This window comes from Carassius carassius, chromosome 44, assembly GCF_963082965.1.
Source record: "Carassius carassius chromosome 44, fCarCar2.1, whole genome shotgun sequence".
NCBI classification, from domain to species: Eukaryota; Metazoa; Chordata; class Actinopteri; order Cypriniformes; family Cyprinidae; genus Carassius; species Carassius carassius.
Window position 1 is genome coordinate 7,416,806 of NC_081798.1, and position 18,947 is coordinate 7,435,752.

General features: G+C 37.4%; 2 protein-coding genes across 6 annotated transcripts in view; both read right to left on the minus strand.

Moving 5' to 3' along the window:
• LOC132126861 (MAP kinase-activated protein kinase 2) overlaps positions 1–14,967 on the minus strand; it is a 33,101-nt gene extending 18,134 nt beyond the window's left edge. Inside the window, exon 1 of the mRNA XM_059538419.1 lies at positions 14,286–14,967. Coding sequence (XP_059394402.1) covers positions 14,286–14,513 — 228 coding nt within the window. The 5' untranslated portion in view covers positions 14,514–14,967. The remainder of the gene's footprint in view (positions 1–14,285) is intronic.
• LOC132126551 (SLIT-ROBO Rho GTPase-activating protein 2) overlaps positions 1–18,947 on the minus strand; it is a 293,384-nt gene that overhangs the window by 89,928 nt on the left and 184,509 nt on the right. The window lies entirely within an intron of this gene.

The window sequence follows — 18,947 nt, forward strand, 5'->3', positions numbered from 1 at the left end:
TTACGTTTGTCAATTTTTCACATCTGTGTACAGTTAAGTATATATTATTCACACTATGAAGAGAAAAGTTCACATAAAATGAGCAAAAATGTTGAGTTAGCCTTGAAAAGTTCTCTTATCTCTGCTCTTTAGTCCCGCTCTTTTAATACAAGAGGATCTGCAGGAAAATAATGTCCATCTGTTATCAGAGGTTTTCTTTCCGCCCGCTCAGTGGGAGAATAGCAGATGTGGCCCATTCACCTTTCTGAGCCCCGATACAAAAGATCTCCTCCGCACGTACACAAAAGAGCAGGGTGAGAGGTTTTTAGAGGGTGGGAAGGGAGGGCTGGAGTCGGAGGGCCAGCATCTTCCACCTGCTTCTGTTTAGGGACTGAGGAGACAACAGCCTGTAAGCTACTTACTATCTTACTTTAGTATTATCCGCTCTTTGTGCCCGAGTACGTGTTTTGGATACATTCATGTTTGTGATGCCAGACTATTGCTCATTGTGATGACTGGCCATCCACATGTCAGAGTAAACATGTTTGTGTCAAAATGTCTTGATCTGATTAAAGACATCTGCCACTGACCCCTCTGACTTAACTCAAAAGGAGCTTTGTCTATGACATATAATAACATTACAAAAGTCTTCTTATTTGTTAGATTTCCTGTTATCACAGATTCCATTCTTATCCCATTCCAGACCATGACCAACAGCTTGTAACACTTACACTACAGCTCTTTAATGTGTTACACCTTTCTTTTTCTTCCTGTGACGTACGCATGGTTTAGGGCCAGACACTTGGGCTTGTACTCGCATGAAAAGCGGTGGAAATTTAATGCGTCTAGAGCTCATTACCCTGCTGCCAAAGCAACATATCATCTGGAAACCCACAACAGTACTTACGGGCACTGCAGGCAATGGATGACAACTGAACTTCCTAGAAAAGGAACCTATTCATTCACAAGATTATTGCGTGGGTTTTAGAGTGACAACTGTATCCGAATGCACAGATCCCCTAAAAAAGGGTCTACCAAACTTCCTCAACCACTGTAGGTCAAGGACCAGATTGAACTAATCACCAACTAAAGCATGCAAATAACTTTATTTGATAACAAACCATGCTCTGCTGGTACCTTTAAGATCCAGAATTAATTTATTACAGTTCTACTAACCAAAAAAGGAACACACTTTCATTCATCATGTTAGCATTTACTAATTTTTGCCGATTAGAATGAATCCAATCAGTTTTTTTTTCATCTACACACCCCATTCACAGTTTGGTTTTATTCAGATCAAGCTTAATCAAATCACTTGAGATGTTTAAATGAAGGCTTTTCAGTCTGACTGAAGCCCCGTTCATACTACAAGCATCACGATTATCCATCAAATAGACACCCTCTATAGTTTACATTAAAACCAATACAATTCCCATTATAACTCTGAAATCCATTCACTTTTAAATTGTGGTTTAGGAGGGGTTCTATATATTTTTATTTATTATAAAAAAAAAAATCAGCAGACAAGATTATAATGGTATAACTACTTTTACAGAATTAACTTAATTACTGAATTTCACTGGAAAGATTTTTTTATTTTCTTTTTATAAATGACTATTTCTTTAGTCAATTATTAAAGTATTAGTCGACGCAGGTTGCGCGCGTGCATTGAGCCTCATCCATACTGCCAGATGCGCTCGTGGAGATTTGCTGTGCAGTGCGCGCGAATATAACCGAGCGGTACAAAACAGGCTGTGTGAGTGCGACTAGTGTGAATGGCTCATCCGTAACGTGGGATTCGTGCCACGTGAGGAAGAGAGGAGCGAGTATGAGAAGAATTCAGAGACATAGGCTGTGTGTGCGGTCTTCTGAATTGTGAATAGCGAACATGCAATAAGGGATGCTCTTGATGCATTGTAACGCAGCTCTTGCAAAATACCTTTTTGGTTCGTTGTCTGTCATTGTTTCGAAGCTTAAGTTACATAACGTTTTTCTTTAGTTTTAATTTGCCTTACTATTGAGCTGACCCAGGTTTTTATTTTTATTTTATTTTTTAAATGGTGGGCGTTTAGCAGTGGCTAGAGCAGTGCTGATTGGGCAGTCATGCATTTGCCCTGGATCAGAGACAAGTGCAACAGCGGCAATTGGCGACTGGATGTGGTGTGTCCAGCAACATGACAAAGTTCAGAATACTTCAACTTTACGCAAATGGAGAGTGACTTTCTGGGGCAACAGCCAACAGGAAAGAGCAGCTCATGTGATTGTTCTCCTCACAGCCCCTAGATAAACATATGCAATGGAAAAAAAGTAGGCTCGGTTTCTCTAAAATTAATTTTTATATTATATTTGTCTTTTGCCTCTAAAATGTTTGTATTTAGTGGCAAGAAACCTTATTCACTGTCAAGACAGCCACTAGAAAGAACATCCACCAGCAACCTCATTGCCAACCTTCGGCGACAAGCAGCGAAAAAAGTCGCTGTAGAGTGTATGCATCTTGAGCCGTCATTCGAATTATAACAAGATTATTTGGGTGAAAGTAAATGTAGTTACTGACCAGAGGACTTTAGACAAGATTTAAATACATAAAAAAGGTGCACAATGATACAGTCAGAAGGATTTTCAATCTACAAATCGCTATTTACCATGGATTTAATGTAGCAAAGTTGTGCCATGGTATTGCGGCAGAAATGTGTTTTTTGTGATCAACCAATAGCGTTTTTTTATTTTATTTTGCATATTAAACATATTTAGACATGCCTACTATTTTTCATAAAATTACCTAGAAAAGTGGCACTTTTACCATTGTCTTGATGTGCTGTGTGTGTGGTATGTGTGATTTTAAAGCTGCAGTCCTTAAATTTGGTGTTCAAAATTTACAAAATATATATAATAAGCGAATACACCATTAATCCATTTTCAAACTATGTTTTTGGCTTGTCCTGAATCACTACGGTACACCTATAACAAGGGTTTATATTCCTACTATTTAGACTGGTTCGGGTAGGTACTGCTGCAGAGTAGCCCAGTACCAGTGTTATTCGCCATAGACATAAACCAAGAGAAGTAGGTCCGGCTACAATGTTCTTCTGCAAGACGCATGCAGTTCTGTTTATTAACCACTAGGGATGCACTGAATATTCAGCAACTAAAACGATTAAACCAGAAATAGAAAAAAAAAATTGGGTGCTTTTTATTTAACTTATTTTAGACTGAAGCACTACAACACCCCCTGACTGCCATTAAACAGCTTAAAAGATCAAAAACAATTTGTAATGTAACTCCGACTGGAAATGTCTGAAACAAGAAAATCACATAGACCTAGGATGCCTTGAGGGCGAGTAATGTATGGGTTAATTTTCACTTTTGGGTGAACTAAACCTTTAAGACCAAAAATCCGCGTTTAGACTTCAAAGAAATAAATAAATGTGACATTTATTGTGATAATTATCAAGTAATTATTGAACTGATGACATTTTTTTATTGTGATATTTTTTTTTCGGCCTTAATGCCCAGTCCTACTCTTTAAAAAGCCATACATGGTTGTACATTAACACAAAGTTGTCAGTCACACTAGAGTGATTCCAGTCATACATATGCAAACACTGGAAAACAGAAGAATAATTACATGAGGTTAAGTTTTGAGTTCCACTGTGCATTTATTTTGCTGAACTCTGACCTGTGAAGTTTTACCAGTAGACAATTCAAATATCATGCACTGACCCTTTGGAAAAGAATTGAATGGAATTCAATAAGGCGAAATGAAATCAAATGCTGCACTGATTACAGTGTTGCAAGGTTGAGCAATTTTACATGCTTTCAAATACGGTTTCAAATATATCAATATAAGTGAACATTTTATATTAACGTATCAAGTAACAAATTGATTTTTGTTAAATATAACTGGGTGATAAAACAATGACCTTGTACTGAAAAAAGAACATTAATACAATTTTACAATAAGATCAAAAACATGCATTGTCATTTCAAACTTTAAACAAGTTTTATAGCATGAAATTGCTCATATAATAAACACTGACCTATGAAGGGAACGAGGAGCAATTTCAGAAACAGCTAATAAAGAAGACCCCGTTATCTGACAATCAAGTTTTAATGAAATGCTATTATTCATGCAAAAAGACAGCAAATGTGGCCACGAAGTGTCACTCTCTTCACAATACAAGATTCCTCCACCAGGTGTCCTTGAGTGTAAAATAATACATACGACAGTTAGAAGTTTCACTTCTACAAGTCCGCCGAACATCCTGTCCCCACTTCCTCAAGTTGACTGTGCAGCTGTGTTGAGACATTACAGCTCAATACACTGACCCATTTGATACCCTCTCCTCTTAAGTGCGATCTGAAAACTGCCAAAAAAAAATGACACTTTGCTGATGTATTTTCCCTTCGTTATCAGATGACATTTTGGTGTAAATCACCATCACTAAGCTAATGATAATGATACTTTCAGCAGTCATGATTATCTATTGGGCTAAGTCATCTCTTTTCCCTTAGGGGTTTTCCACCTGTCTCACTGGTTGAGAGATGGGAAACTCCTTAGTGGATGTGGTCAATTAACGTCCATGGAAATGGAGGAAGGGCCACACAGGGGACTGCTCATGTCAAAGTCTAACAAGCTGATTTCATATTCATTAGACTGGACTCCCAGAGTAAAAACACTTTATCTTTACTAAAATAAAAAATGTCTGTGAGACATGGGAGATGTCACTTTAATCTCACTTTGAAAATGTGATTGAAGACTACTGTAATAAGGGAAAAAAAGGAGCATTCACAAAGAGGTTGCGAATTAGTAATCGATTCCCTTCTCACAAAAGCACAGACAAAATGGTAAAATATGACCACGATAAAGTCATTTTGTCACACCGAGAAAAAAAACAAAACAACTTAAAATACTTTAAAAAAAATTAAGCTATTTGCCTATTTAGCCACAGGTGTGGCTCTGTGGTTGTTGTACTATTAGAACAATAACTTTTAACAGTCAACAATGTCATAGAGACAGAAGAAGTACAGCCATATGCCAGCAGGGCAACGCTAAGACACCTTTCATGTAACAAAGTCACTACTTTCATTAAGACCAAAAGCAAAAATACCAGGTGGCTTTTCCAAATACCAGGTGGCTAAATAACACCATAGCAACCCTCACTTAATATAAATGTTATCACAGCCACAATACAGACCTGTGGAAACTGCCTGGACAGGTGAATGCAACATTTGATTTGGAAAAAAAACCTTATAACTTTGCTTCAGTTATAACCTTAATTTACAAAACAAAAATGTAAATAATTATTTATTCAATAACTGAATATCACACATACGCTGTAATATACAAAAATTATGTGCACATAAGCACAACAACAACAAAAACATTTATGAGCAGGAAAAAGTAAAAAAAAGGCCTACTTCCTTTAAATCCACATCCTTATATATCGGTTATGACTGAATGATCCACTCCTTTGATTATCTTAGCTGAGATCAGCTAATAAATCTAGTAATAATCTAGTATCAATCAGAGCTGCACCTTGAAGTCCATACTGTTTGTTAGCTCACAATTTGTTTATCATATCTATAAAAGCAACAAACCATGTTCATTTCAACTTCCTTCCAACATGCCAGAAAGACTGCCTTTTGCTAACCACAAATTAAGAATGAGCAGAAAAGTCTTTGACGGCACATATACAGGGATTAACAAAAGAGATGGAATAAAGATTGATCTTTTCCTAAAAGCCTCTCAGCATTCAAAGAACTCGATTATAATACACAATAATTGACCCTGTTTTTTTGTTGTTGTTGTTTTGGATAAATGTCCAATACTTGCGGTTTGTAGATCAAATAAAGTGAAACCAATTTTAACCAGCACTCAGAGATGGTGAATCACATGACTTCCTTGTTTAAGAGTGTGTAAAGGACACTCCATCGCCTTGCATCACAAGCTTTTTTTCCCCTCAGAGAACGGTCATTGCCTTTCTAGTATTACATAATCCCCGAATCAGATTTCAGGCTGGAATACACTACATGATTTTAAAGAACTGAACAGATCTTAAAATACTGGATATCAAAAACTGGCCATCATACACTAAATGACTGAGGATGAGACACTATCAGACTTTAAAGTCATTTTGATCACAACCAACTCCCGCAGAAACATGGGCCTTGTTGGTAGGAGATGCATGACATGAAAACAATGTGTTCTCAAATCGACAAGTTTGATATCCTCTGACTGAACTGAATCAAATGGAGTCTGTGACCACCATACACTAAGCAATTTCTATGAAATCTGTCAACTGAAATATGCAAAATGGAAAGTGTCAACTTAACCAAAGAGTAAATCAGGGCAAAAACAAGGTGTAGTGTATTCCAGCATTTAACCATGTTCTTCTGATAAAGTGTTTTAAAAGGCTTGTGTAAACAAGTTTACATGTCTCTTGACATGTACATTCCCTGTTGTGACAGGTTGATGAAGGGCAAGCTGAAGCAACCACCACTGCAGCTGAAGCTGTCTAAAACTGACCTGATTGTGGTTACAGTACAGGAAACAAGTGGCAAACTAGAAATTATAAACCACTGAAAGTTCAGCATTTTAATAGTGACACTGTGGGAAATCATGAAACTGAGAGAAAAAAAAAAAAAAAAAAAAAAAAAGTGAAAATTTTGCCTCATTTCAAATGGCAAATGTTACACAGGGCTCGACAATAAGGAATGCCCGATGGCCCGTGGCCAGCGTGAAAGACGTTAAGGACAGTAGATGGATTTGTCACTTGCCCGATCGGGCCACTGCTGTTATTTTATGTGAGATTTTTTCAATCTCTGTACCTGACCATCACATGAAGCACCATTTAATTTCTATTTTTCTGCTATAGGCCTATGTTTAATTGTGCTATTACATGTAATGTGTTCAATTGTTCTTATTTACTGGCTGTCATTTGTCTTTAATAATGTTTAAGCTTTGTTTAATTGACTAGTTGATTGTTGCTTTGGCATCGAAATTGAAATAGAGAATTGTAAAATTTAATTGGTATCTTAAATATTGGTGTCACATAAGCTTATTTATTAGAATAAGATAACATAGAAAAAATCCTTAGCGCTGATCCCAGTTACATAATTGCAAGCAATGACAACTTCAAGGTCAGCAGCCTTTCTTTATGAAGATTTTAAAATAAACAGCTCCCTCATTGATTGATTTTAGAAGTAAGATTCAGGGGGCGTGATGATACAACATAGAAGACTTTATCCTATTGCTCAGGGGGCACAGCATAAAACAAAAGATAGAATCAAGCAAGGATAAACAAATTAATTGATTCATCACAATGATAGAAATAAACTTGAATCATAACAGTAGGCAGTCAGAAGCAACACAGGCCTGACATATTAAATGATACATACAGTATATAATAATAACATTTGACATTTTGCCTGTAATCTAGGCTATTCGACAGACTAGGTCTATTTTCTAGGAACACATACAGGCCAAATCAGGCTGATTCAGGGTTACCTCATGTGAATGTTTGACATTTTCCTTTGGTCTAAAAATACAAGCTATTTGGGAGGATATAATTTTGGGCACACTGCATCTGTAGTCTTCATTGTATTCGTGTACTTTACAGCTCTCATGTACTTAAACCAAAGGTTGATGTGATATTTATAAAGTTTCTGTGCTTAAGAACAGCGCTGCATTACATGACACCCATGAAATCATATCGACCTCATCAAGATCATTATCGAACTCCAATTAATAATTTGAACATTTACTTTAAGACTTCTATGTAAGTTACTTTCTGAGCTATCATTATGTATTAAAACAAAGCAAGTCAAATTCTTTTCTATGTAATGCAGTGATATAATATCAAAATCTGATATTTTGCCATAAGCGAGACAGTTAGCTAAGAGATACTCTGAGATGTACCTCAGACTATTACAGATCCCATTGACAGGAAAAATGAAAGCTATAAACAAGCATCTAAGAACAGACACCATGTGGTGTTTAATCCTAGATTTAATCAGCAAAATATATCAGAGGATGCACCGTAGGCTTATATGTCTGATGTACGGATCAAAGAGGAAGTAAATATGGTATAATCACATAAAAAGGATTTAAGGCCAAATCTGCAAAACAAAGAATAATTCTGAGAAAAAAAAACATCAGAAGTGCTGTCTTCTGTTCTCTGGAGAAAAAAAAAAAAAAAAAGATCCTGAAACCGTCAATCAGTCTTCTTAGGATATGTTGTTACTTGCACCCAAAATGTTATAGAATGGGCTACAGGGATGGAAATTAGCACCCGCCACCAGCCAAATGCGGGTGTTTTTGTGTTGTGGCGGGTAAACTCGCTTCACCTACCGACCACCGTGATGGTTAAATAAAAATAGCATACTGTTTCACCCAGCCGGTGGACAAAAAGTTAATTTCCATCCCTGGTGTGTGTACAACACGCAATAAAGTGTAATATCACCCAAAGCAGCTCCGTGAAGAAACGCGGTGTAAACCGGGCTCGAAACGGCAGCGTTGTTCCCAGTACAGTGTTTGCAGCTGAAGTTAGTGCCGCCGGCGGAATGATATATTTGTTGGTTATTTACAGTACGTTTTATAGCACGCGCTCATGATATACAAGATCGCGTGAAGAGTTGAATTTGTTATCGCGCACAAGTTTCTGCATACTGTCACGTCTCTGTCAGACCCCGGTAAGTTCATTTTCCTCCAGCATTCTGCAACATTTTAGATTATATGGACAGTCTGTGTTTATCTTATTGTTTTTAACGGCATAATAAGCAAACTAACAAACAGTATTATCGGTCAGGTGTCTAATAACTGCTGTCCGGGGGTTGCATTTTATTTCGAATCTTCAAGTACTTTTTCAGAAGTTAGCTCTGTGGCTAGTAAGTCAACCCTCTACATTGCGAGTAAATCACTCTCATATGCGACTAAATCTTCCTTCTGGCTACTAAATGATGTCTAATATTAGCCAATGGCTAATCAATTATCTGATTTTACTCGCCAGTGTGTTAGTTGGAGGCTAAGTTTAGGACAGATATTTTCACTCGCGAACACTCTCTGACTCTCCGTCAGACGATCTGTGCTTTTTTTCCTCAATGGATGCACAACGCACCTGTATAATGAACTCTAGTGTTAAGGACCACAAATCGCCGTCGCTTTCTCTCACACTCACATAGAGAAAGAGAGAGAGAGAGAGAGAGATGGGATTGACATGCTACATTTAAACAATATTATTTGTTGTATTTTCCTTTCAAAACAACGGCGTTCCTATGGAAGACTTCAGCTTTTAAGAACAGCTGGGTTTTCCGGTAGTGGGTGGAGTTAATGCGTGAATGGCAATCTCATTGGCTGGCGCTCACCTGTTATCGTCCCTGTTTTAATTTCAGCAAATCAGTTCGAGCGAACACACAAAACCTAATTAATATTCATGAATCCAGCAGCTCATTAATCCTTAGTAATCCTTAGTGTGTTTTATAGTTTTTATTAGTAGGAATTGTATTATTATCTTATCAGGAGTTTTGTAAGGGTTTTTTTCCCAATAATTTTTTTTTTCTACAGAAACACTGAATAACCAAAAAAACCCCACCACCAGTCCAGTTAAAATGTTCAGTTAAAACAACTAATAAGCATTCAAACATGGTTATCAAGTTTACTTCTAATTACTAAAGTTCTATTCTTAAATGATACTTGATTATTATAAAGCTTGACTGACTGGCGAGTAAACTAAAATTAAAATTAAATAAAAATTAAATAAAAAATGTAATTATTATTATTATTATTATTAATTACTAGCCAATGGTGATTCAATTGCCAAGGTGTCCATAGATGGTTGTTATGTAGAAACAACATTGTATCACTACACATGTTTGACAGCTCTGGCGTGACGAGACACGTAAAAACTATGTATTAAAAACGTGCTATAAAATGTACTGTAAATAACCAACAAATATATCATTCCGCCGGCGGCACTAACTTCAGCTGCAAACACTGTACTGGGAACAACGCCGCCGTTTCGAGCCTGGTTTACAACGCGAGTGTAATACAAGCGAGTTTACCCGCCACAACACAAAAACACCCGCATTTGGCTGGTGCTAATTTCCATCCCTGCTGATGGGCTACCACAAATCAATAAAAAACTAAAAAAAGCATCTCCAGGTTTACAGGCTTGTGAGGGGATTCATTTTGTGTGTGTTTTTTTTTTTTTTTTTTTATTAGACGTGTTCCCAACTGACCTTTGATAGAATTTTTCATTAAAGTAAGAAGGGAAGATTACTTTGATCGCAGATTTCACAGATCCTTGACAAGTTTAAATCTGCATGTTCATGAATTAAACATCACACTCTAACAAACATCAGTCCCTCAAAGCTAATTATTCCTTTGCTTGAATTTTTCTAGCTCACGCATACATTTGCAAAATGTGATGAGACTGGTGGATCAAGCCAAAATTCCAGGTATATGAAATCAGGAAATCTGTTAATTTCTAGGTAAAAACTAGGGCTGTGAGAGTCGCCCTGACAACTGCATCTACTGCCACCTATAACAAGCATAATATGAATTTAATTTAGACTATAAGTCTATGGTAGCCTTATTTACAAATGATCTGAACAGCATTTCATTTAGATTAGCAGGTTTGAGCGTAGAAATTTTTTTTTTTCTGCATTCAGTACATTAATTTTGCGTTGGGTGATGGACCTTGTTGGCAAACCAAATAGTACATCGCCGATCTGGAACCATCTAAATTCATGTCACCCATCCGCATTTGTACAAGTGTCAGTCATCAAGTTCCTGGCTGGTCAGGTTTTTGTGAGGCTTTCTCCAAACTGGCCAAATACAAACGAAACAGCAATAAATGGAAGAGGTTAAAAAGAAATGTGGGAATGATGACATTTCAAAGAGAGCGTGTGCAGACTAGGGTTGGGAATCGTTAGAAATTTCCCAGTTCTGGTTCCACCTAGGGCTGTCGCAACAACCGCAATATTGTAATACCGCGCTATTGACAAGCAAACCGCAGAGGAAAGATAGCAACCGCAGAAACCGCGGCAACCGCAGTGTTCAGGTTTTTTTTTTTAATTTATGAAGCTGTGGCCTTGTTTTTTCAATTTGTCACTGTGCATTCAATGTTAAATAAATTAATGATACAATATGGTTACGACTGTAATTTTCTCGCGAGCCGTTGTAGCTTTATGGTGCTTCGTTTGTTTTGAATAGGCCGGCTGAAACGATGGGAGGCGCTCGATCTCGTCCCAAAACCTAATGTCATGTCGCCAGTTTGGGAACATTTTGGCTTTCAACCCAATGAAAAGGGCGAGCCAGCGAATATACATGAGCCGATATGCAAAATGTGCTGCAAAAAGGTTCCTGTGACGTGGCAATACATCTAATTTGAGGGCATCGGGACATTCTACAACGCTTAACGTGAAAAACACTTAACGTGGTTTAATGTACTAATACACTGATATTAATAGACCAAACTCACTAAACATCATATTAATAAAGTATACCATCTACAATAAATCAGATGATCCCTGAATATGAATTCAACGCGTTTAATAACACGTTAAGCCTTTTCCTCCCATAGAAAATCATCATAAGGCTTAACGTGTTATTAAACGACTTGCATTCATAATCAGGGCTCATCTGTTTTTTTTTGTTTGTTTTTTGTACATTGTTTACTATATTAGTATAATGTTTAGTGAGTTTGGTTTTTTTTAAATCACTGTCTTAGTACATTAAGCAACATTAAGCATTTTCTTATAACGGTTTTCTATGGGAGGAAAAGGCTTAACGTGTTATTAAACGAGTTGCATTCATATTCAGGGCTCATCTGATTTTTTTTATAGATAGTATACTTTATTAGTATGATTTATAGTGAGTTTGGTCTTTTAATATCACTGTCTTAGTACATTAAACCATGTTAAGCGTTTTTCACGGTAAGCGTTTTAGAATGTCCCGTCATCCATCGCAGCTGCCCCCTCAAGCATCAGGTCGCGGAGCAACATCAAAAAGAACAGCTGAGACTGGTGCCGGCCGACAGTTAGGAGTAGCTGAAGCCTTTGCGAAATCTGTAAAATACAGCCGTGAAAGTAACAGGCATACCTGCTGAAGTCACGGACAACCTCCGCGTCGGTGCCCATACCCAAGAGAGCATGAGCAGATAACGAGCTCACACGCTATCTGCTTGAGGAGTGCCTCGACTCCAACGTGAATCCACTGTCCTGGTGGGCCAGTGGTGGCGCGATAATCAGTCTAGATTTCCGCTGCTGTCCAAAGTCGCGCGCAAATACATGTGTAATACATCATGTTAGAACTCTTTGATTTATTAAAAAAAAATATTGGAAATCGCATGTTCTTGTTGCTGTTTGGCATTTAACAAACAAAAATGTTTTAAAATGTGTCTCTCTGTCAGTTACAACATATATGCAACATATATGCAACATTATATGCTACATAACTCAACGATAGAGCTTTGTATGCAGCAAAATCAGGATAAATTATGTAAAAAATAAAAAATAAAAAAACCCCGGCGGTAATACCGCATATCACGCTATTGAGCCTCCCATAATAACCGCAGGGGAAATTTCTTAACAGCGACAGCCCTAGTTCCACCTAACGTTTCCGGTTCCATTAAAATCATTTAACAACTATCAATCAGCATCTGCTTCAAAGCACCAAAATGTGCCACCATCACAGCCCTAGTAAGAACAAGGGAATTTTCCCTAACATGTACACAAGGCAATGCACAGTTGTTAACAAAATTGTGCTCTTTTGTGGAGTGGACAGCTCATCAGGTCTAATTAATTATACTAACAGGCAGTTCCGCTATGACTAATTGTTTTCCCAATCCTACAAATTAAAGGCACCCTGATGCACTGACATTAAATCACAGTAGTGGTTGAACATCTATGTCCCTAACACAGACCATTAATGGACTCTCCAAACTACTCTGAGTCATTATTCATCTCATGCTTTATAGACCCTCTCTCTTTTCCAGTCTCCCATAATCATCCAGTTCTCTTCTGCAGCTAAAAACAGCCCTGCCGTGTGGCAGGGATGAATGTGGGGCTGAGCCAGATCTGTCACCAGAGAGCACAGAGATCCAGCACGATGACAGAAAGCCAGCCAGGGTGCTTACATCATCAGTGGCCCTGGAAGATCAACAGGGCTTTCCTTCAACAAATAATCATCCTATCCAACCAAGATGAAGCTGGATATTACAATAGTCCCCTTTAATAAGAAGATTTGTTTCGATCTATGTGATCACTATTTTGGGGTGGCTTCAAAATAACTTTCAGCCGTAATAATGAACGTCTCTAAAAAGACCTCAACCAAACAAATGTTAAGAGGGAGTAAATGAACACCTCTGCATTTCTACCCTGCTGCTATAGCAGCACTGACAGTGAGTGGGAAGAGGCCAACCGCAGAAGTGGATTGTTCTGACCTTTGAGAAGTCATGTTGGGGCAAACTAGAGGGTGGGTGAACTAAGTCCAAACTTATATAGTCTAAATGACATCTGATAATTTCAGGTCAATTCAGTATGTAACCAGTTTGTTAGCTACTACTAAGAGGTTATGTAAAAAGCAGGTGACTTTTTTGGTGGAAACTTCCAAATTAAAAATATGTTGGTAACTGTCCAAATAACTAAATCTGGGACAACCAAATGCAGGCCAATGCTGGTGTCAACCTTCTACAAATAACCAAACACGTGGCAACTTCAACACAATTGACTACCTAGTCAAGTGCCACACCCATTCCACAATCACCAGACCAAAACAAGATTCACATTCCTGTTTTGCGTAAACGAGGGAATTTACGTCAGTCTAAAGGAAGCAAACACTCCTCCTGATGGAGGTGGAATGTCTTAAGTCATTATATGCCCTCTCATCCAAGCCATGCTGCCCAACACAGTCGCTATTATCAAAGGCCAGCTGGAACAGGAACCTGCCACCTGGTTCTTAATAAAACAGATGGCTGTCCAATTTCCATTGTGCTCCTAAAATGAATGATTAACTCTCTCACAAATCACTGTGTACCCTGGAAGAACACCTGCAGAAGGCCTACCTGGTTACTATTAAATCCCTTAAACATACTCTACAGAAGAAAACACTCCAAATGATGAAAAAAACACTGATTTAAGGGCTACATGAATATAAGAGAGTGGGTAACGTTAATCGGTCCTTTAAACAATCAGAAAACACAGCTGTGGTGTGTTTATTACTATTACACATAATCACACAGATATGTCCTTTTTTTGAATCCTGCTCATAATGTACAACAGCAGATTTATAAGCGTTTCAATTTTACCTTTAAAGCATACTTCTCCGAACTCCTCTTGTGAAAGATCTCCAGAACCTTGCCATTGATACCCAGCCCTAGGACCTGGCTAGTGACCTTGTAGTCGTCAGTTATGGCATTTTTCTTGATCTGAAGTGAGGTTTTTCCCATCATGAATTGGGCTGGATTCTGTTGTTGCTGCTGCTGCTGCTGCTGCTGGTTTGGAAACTTAGGCGGACTGTTGGCGTTAGTCAACATCTCCCACCTCTTTTCTTCCTTAACTTCAACAACTAGCTAACTGTTACTTCTCCCGAACTTCAATCTTTCTTTGGCAACACCCAAGGCGAAGATTTGCCTTAGAGAGCTCGACTCCAGGCACATAAACTACGTTTAAAGCGATAAAACTCTGACACTGACCCTCTGAATTGGTTATTTCGGTTTCTTGGTTACTAACGTTAGCGAAGCTAGCTAATATCCATTTCGAGGATCAACCCAGCAATTCAGGGCTCAGAGAGTTAAAAAGACAACTTACATAAAACCACTTCAAGGTTAAACGGCTTCGAAGCGACACGAGCTTTTCAAAAGCGCCGCGGAGCGAATTAAAACCACAAATATTGAATTAAAAAGTCGAGAATTGTGTGCTCTCCAACCCGACACCTCTGTGAGACGAGCACTGGCCCTTCGCGACTTTCGGCCAGCGTCTTACTGTTCTGACGTCATAGTGGGGTAGGGAATGATTGCGCTCTTAAAGGAGCCGCCACCTAATGAAAATGCCTCGCCAAAAGTGCAGTTCTAATAATGAATGTTTTAAATATAAAATTATGTATATATGCTAAACTGTTAACTTCAATTAGAAAAGCTTGCTGACCAGATAAAGACTTTCCTGCCAGAAGGGGAGAGCAGTTTAAACCAGCAAGGCACAAAAGAAAACAGCTTAAAGCAGGGAGAATCAACTCATTCAAACACTGTCGTAATTTTCTCTACATGGAGGCTCTATCAAGTTTGCATTTTCTTCTTTAGTGGTTTTAATTTTAATCTTGGCAAATATCAACAGGTGTCGCTGTTGTGTAAATCTAAAGAAAAAAGTTTAATGAGATAAATATGTATAGCCACAAGAGGGCGCAATCTGCATGCGTTAAAAAAATTCATACTCTTGTGAAAATAAAACTATAATAAAAAAATACAGTTTAATCAATTATTTAAAAGAACAACATTTAAAATACATATCTAATAATAATAAAAATAATAATAATAACATTCATCTTTTAAAAAGTTATACACTTTTTGTAGGCCTCAATCATAATAAGAAAAGACGCAAGAGAGCGCTTTAGATTAATACACCCTTTGAAAACAACAGATTTGAGAACATTTCAACACTCTTGTTTTTGTATTATGGAACAGATTTATGGATTTTATAATGCAAAAAGCCCGAATCATTCACAAATAGCTTCAATAGGCAGCTGGTATTATTGAGAAATGACTGAAAATCCTCCTTTTGTCACCTCCGGCTATGTTTTGTGTTATGCATGGGCTCATTTAGAAAACAAATGAACTCTGACATGTTGGTTATAAAAAAAAAATTAACATTTCCTTTTTATGTGAATGATTTGGTGAATGTTTTATTAAAATGTTGCTATTTGGTAGCCTAAATAATACCTGTTGATTTGAGTTTGTTACTACCATTAGCTGTCTAAAAGGTGTGGTTTTTACTGAATTACACACAAATCATCGGCATGTGGTGGTGTCAGCCTGCTACAAACAACCAGAATCACATGGCAGCTTCTACGGACTGAACTGACATAACCATTCGTAAAATGTTGTTAAGTCACATGTCTCTATTGCTGACTTCTGAATGAACAGATCAAAAGTCAAACTGCAACAAAGAGATCATATATGGCTGATGTATGCTTACAAAAGATCCACAAGTGATATTAGCAAGCAGAGAGCCAACTGTAAAACATGCTTTCTGTTTTTGGGTGGAGATGTAGGTGTTATTTTGACAAATATTTAATCAAGATTCACATGGTGAACTAAGTGACGTGACATTCATTCAGCAAAGTATGGTGACTCATACTCAGAATTCATGCTCTACATTTAACCCATCCAAAGTGCACACACACACAGAGCAGTGAACCAACACACACACTGTGAACACACACCCAGAGCAGTGGGCAGCCATTTATGCTGAGGCTGCGGCGCCCAGGGAGCAGTTGGGGGTTCGATGCCTTGCTCAAGGGCACCTAAGTCATGGTATTGGGGGTGGAGAGAGCACTGTACATGCATTTTTGTAAATGTTGGATATACATTTGTATTTATATATATATATATTCGCAATACAGGACTTCAGGAAAACAGGTCAAAGTGAAAATACTACAAAACAACATCACAACGCTACAGACATCCCATCACATCTTACTGTATGTACAATGAAACATGATTTTCATGAAGGAATATTTTAAAATCCACCTTATATGAATTTCTTTCTTCCGTGGAACACAAAAGAAGGTATTCTGCAGAATGTCCGAGCTGCTCTTTTTCCATACAATGAAAGCAGAAGATTTATAGGTCCAAAAAGATACCAAAAGCACCATTCATGTAATTTATCGTGTTATATGAAAGTCAGAAATTTCAGTATGTTCTTTGCACATAACAACATATGGCTTTAGAAAAAAAATATTAAGCGCAAATCAAACATATAAATTAATTGGTTTTTTTTTTTTGCTTTTTGTATAGTTAGGACATTCTGCAAAACATCTCCTTTTTGTCATGCAGGTTTGGAACAACAGTACAAATTAGAAAGAACAAAAAACGACATAAAATGTTAGCTGTTTGCACTCTTGTAATACAAGGGCAGCTATAAAAAGGAATAAAATATCCCTATGCTTGATTTAAGCATAAAGGCTGAAAATATTAACCCAACAGTACTAGAAAGTATGCGTAAACCATCAATATTTCATATGATCAATTTTCCACTAGATCTGAATATAGAGTCTAGCTCTTATTATCTATGTTTATGATACGTTAAACGAATATTCTAGGTTAAATACAACTTAAGCTTGTATTTAAAACATTAACATTACATCAATTTAGGTTTTAGGGCAAATCGTTTCTTGAAATTGAGTCCAAAAAATGTTCTGTGCACACAAATGCTGTCAAAAGTCTTTTAACGCAGAACAATCCTATAAATAGTTGAAGTTTTAGTTAGTAGCTGTTTTTTCGCCGGCAAAAGACAAAACATAGCCTTTAGAAACAATAAGCAAAACAAGACTAGAAGGCACCACATTAGAATGAGTGTGAAAGAGCAGTTTCTTTTACTCTGATCAATTTATGTTAGGTATGAACATGGAGCTTTGTGAACTGTAGGTAATCGTACAATACCTGAGAGATTAATTTGAGATGCTGAACAGTTCCTGTTTTCATTATATATATATTATATTATGGATTTAGTTGTTGGACACCAGCTATATATATATATATATATTTATAGCTGGTGTCCAACAACTAAATCCACCAAAGGTCCATGTTTTATTTTTCTCGTAGTCTATTCTTTTCATTTCACAGCATTTAAAACTTCATACAAAAACACAGTCTATATAAGATTAATTCATTTAGCAGATGCTTTCATCTAAAGCAACTTACAAGTGAGTGCAACAGAAACAGATTTGTATTCTCCTGTCTGCTCCTTTCAAATGTGCAGGGAATTCTGAAGTCTAGAGCATATGAGCCAAGCCACATTTACGGAGTCTATTTACAGCAACCTGCTTTCATTCATGCTTGCTTTCCAAAAGCTAAAAACAACTGAGCCCAGTGAACTTTATTATTGGGAGAAGGATTTGGTTTCACACGTAGTCTTTAGAAAACAGACTTGGCTTGGTTGTGTGGACAGATGTGTGTTTGAACTCACTGCACCAAACCAATTCAAGTGTTTATCATATATTAGCCACTTCCTGTCCGATATGACTGCCAAACACACACAGATAAAAGCTGCCATTTTTCTAGCTTTGTTTGTGTATGGAAAAATGAAATGGCCATTTAAAGTGTTATATGCTTACATAAGCGACACCAATCAGAGCCCAGGTATAGTTAGCATGCCGCCCCCCTCCTGCCAGGCCAGAAGACAGCTCGACATGTTCCAGTTTATCAAGAGACAGTGGAATTTAGGTGCTGTAGCTTAAGAGACGGTGTTATATTAACATTAAGGCCAAACATAAAAAGTAGATAGACTCAGGAACATTTGAAATGCTACTGCCATAAAATTTTACACCATAAGGCTATGTAAAATGTTCATGGTGTACCATTTGATCTCTTTCTTGGTCGCTTTCCAGTCTGCGTGTAACAGTGTCCTTAGTAAAGTGGAATGTTTCTATGGTGATGCACCGTGTCACGGAAAGTACAAGAGGGGAGTTTGCCATCATATATTATTCATTTTATTCATGTATTTTTCAAGTATATTTAATGTGTTTTTCAAGTTCAGAACTTTAGTAGTTATATTCTTACTTCCTTGTATGTGACAAAGCAAGCCATTAAAAGCACAATGGTTAATGCAGATGAAGCTCTATGATGCTGCATTTAATATAATTAAGAGAATAAGGTGAAATCAAAGCATCAGAGTAAACTCACAAATGAGGAACTCAACTGCCAATAAAGCATCCATTTACTGTTCTGGTAGGTCACATGATTCTGTGTGGAATT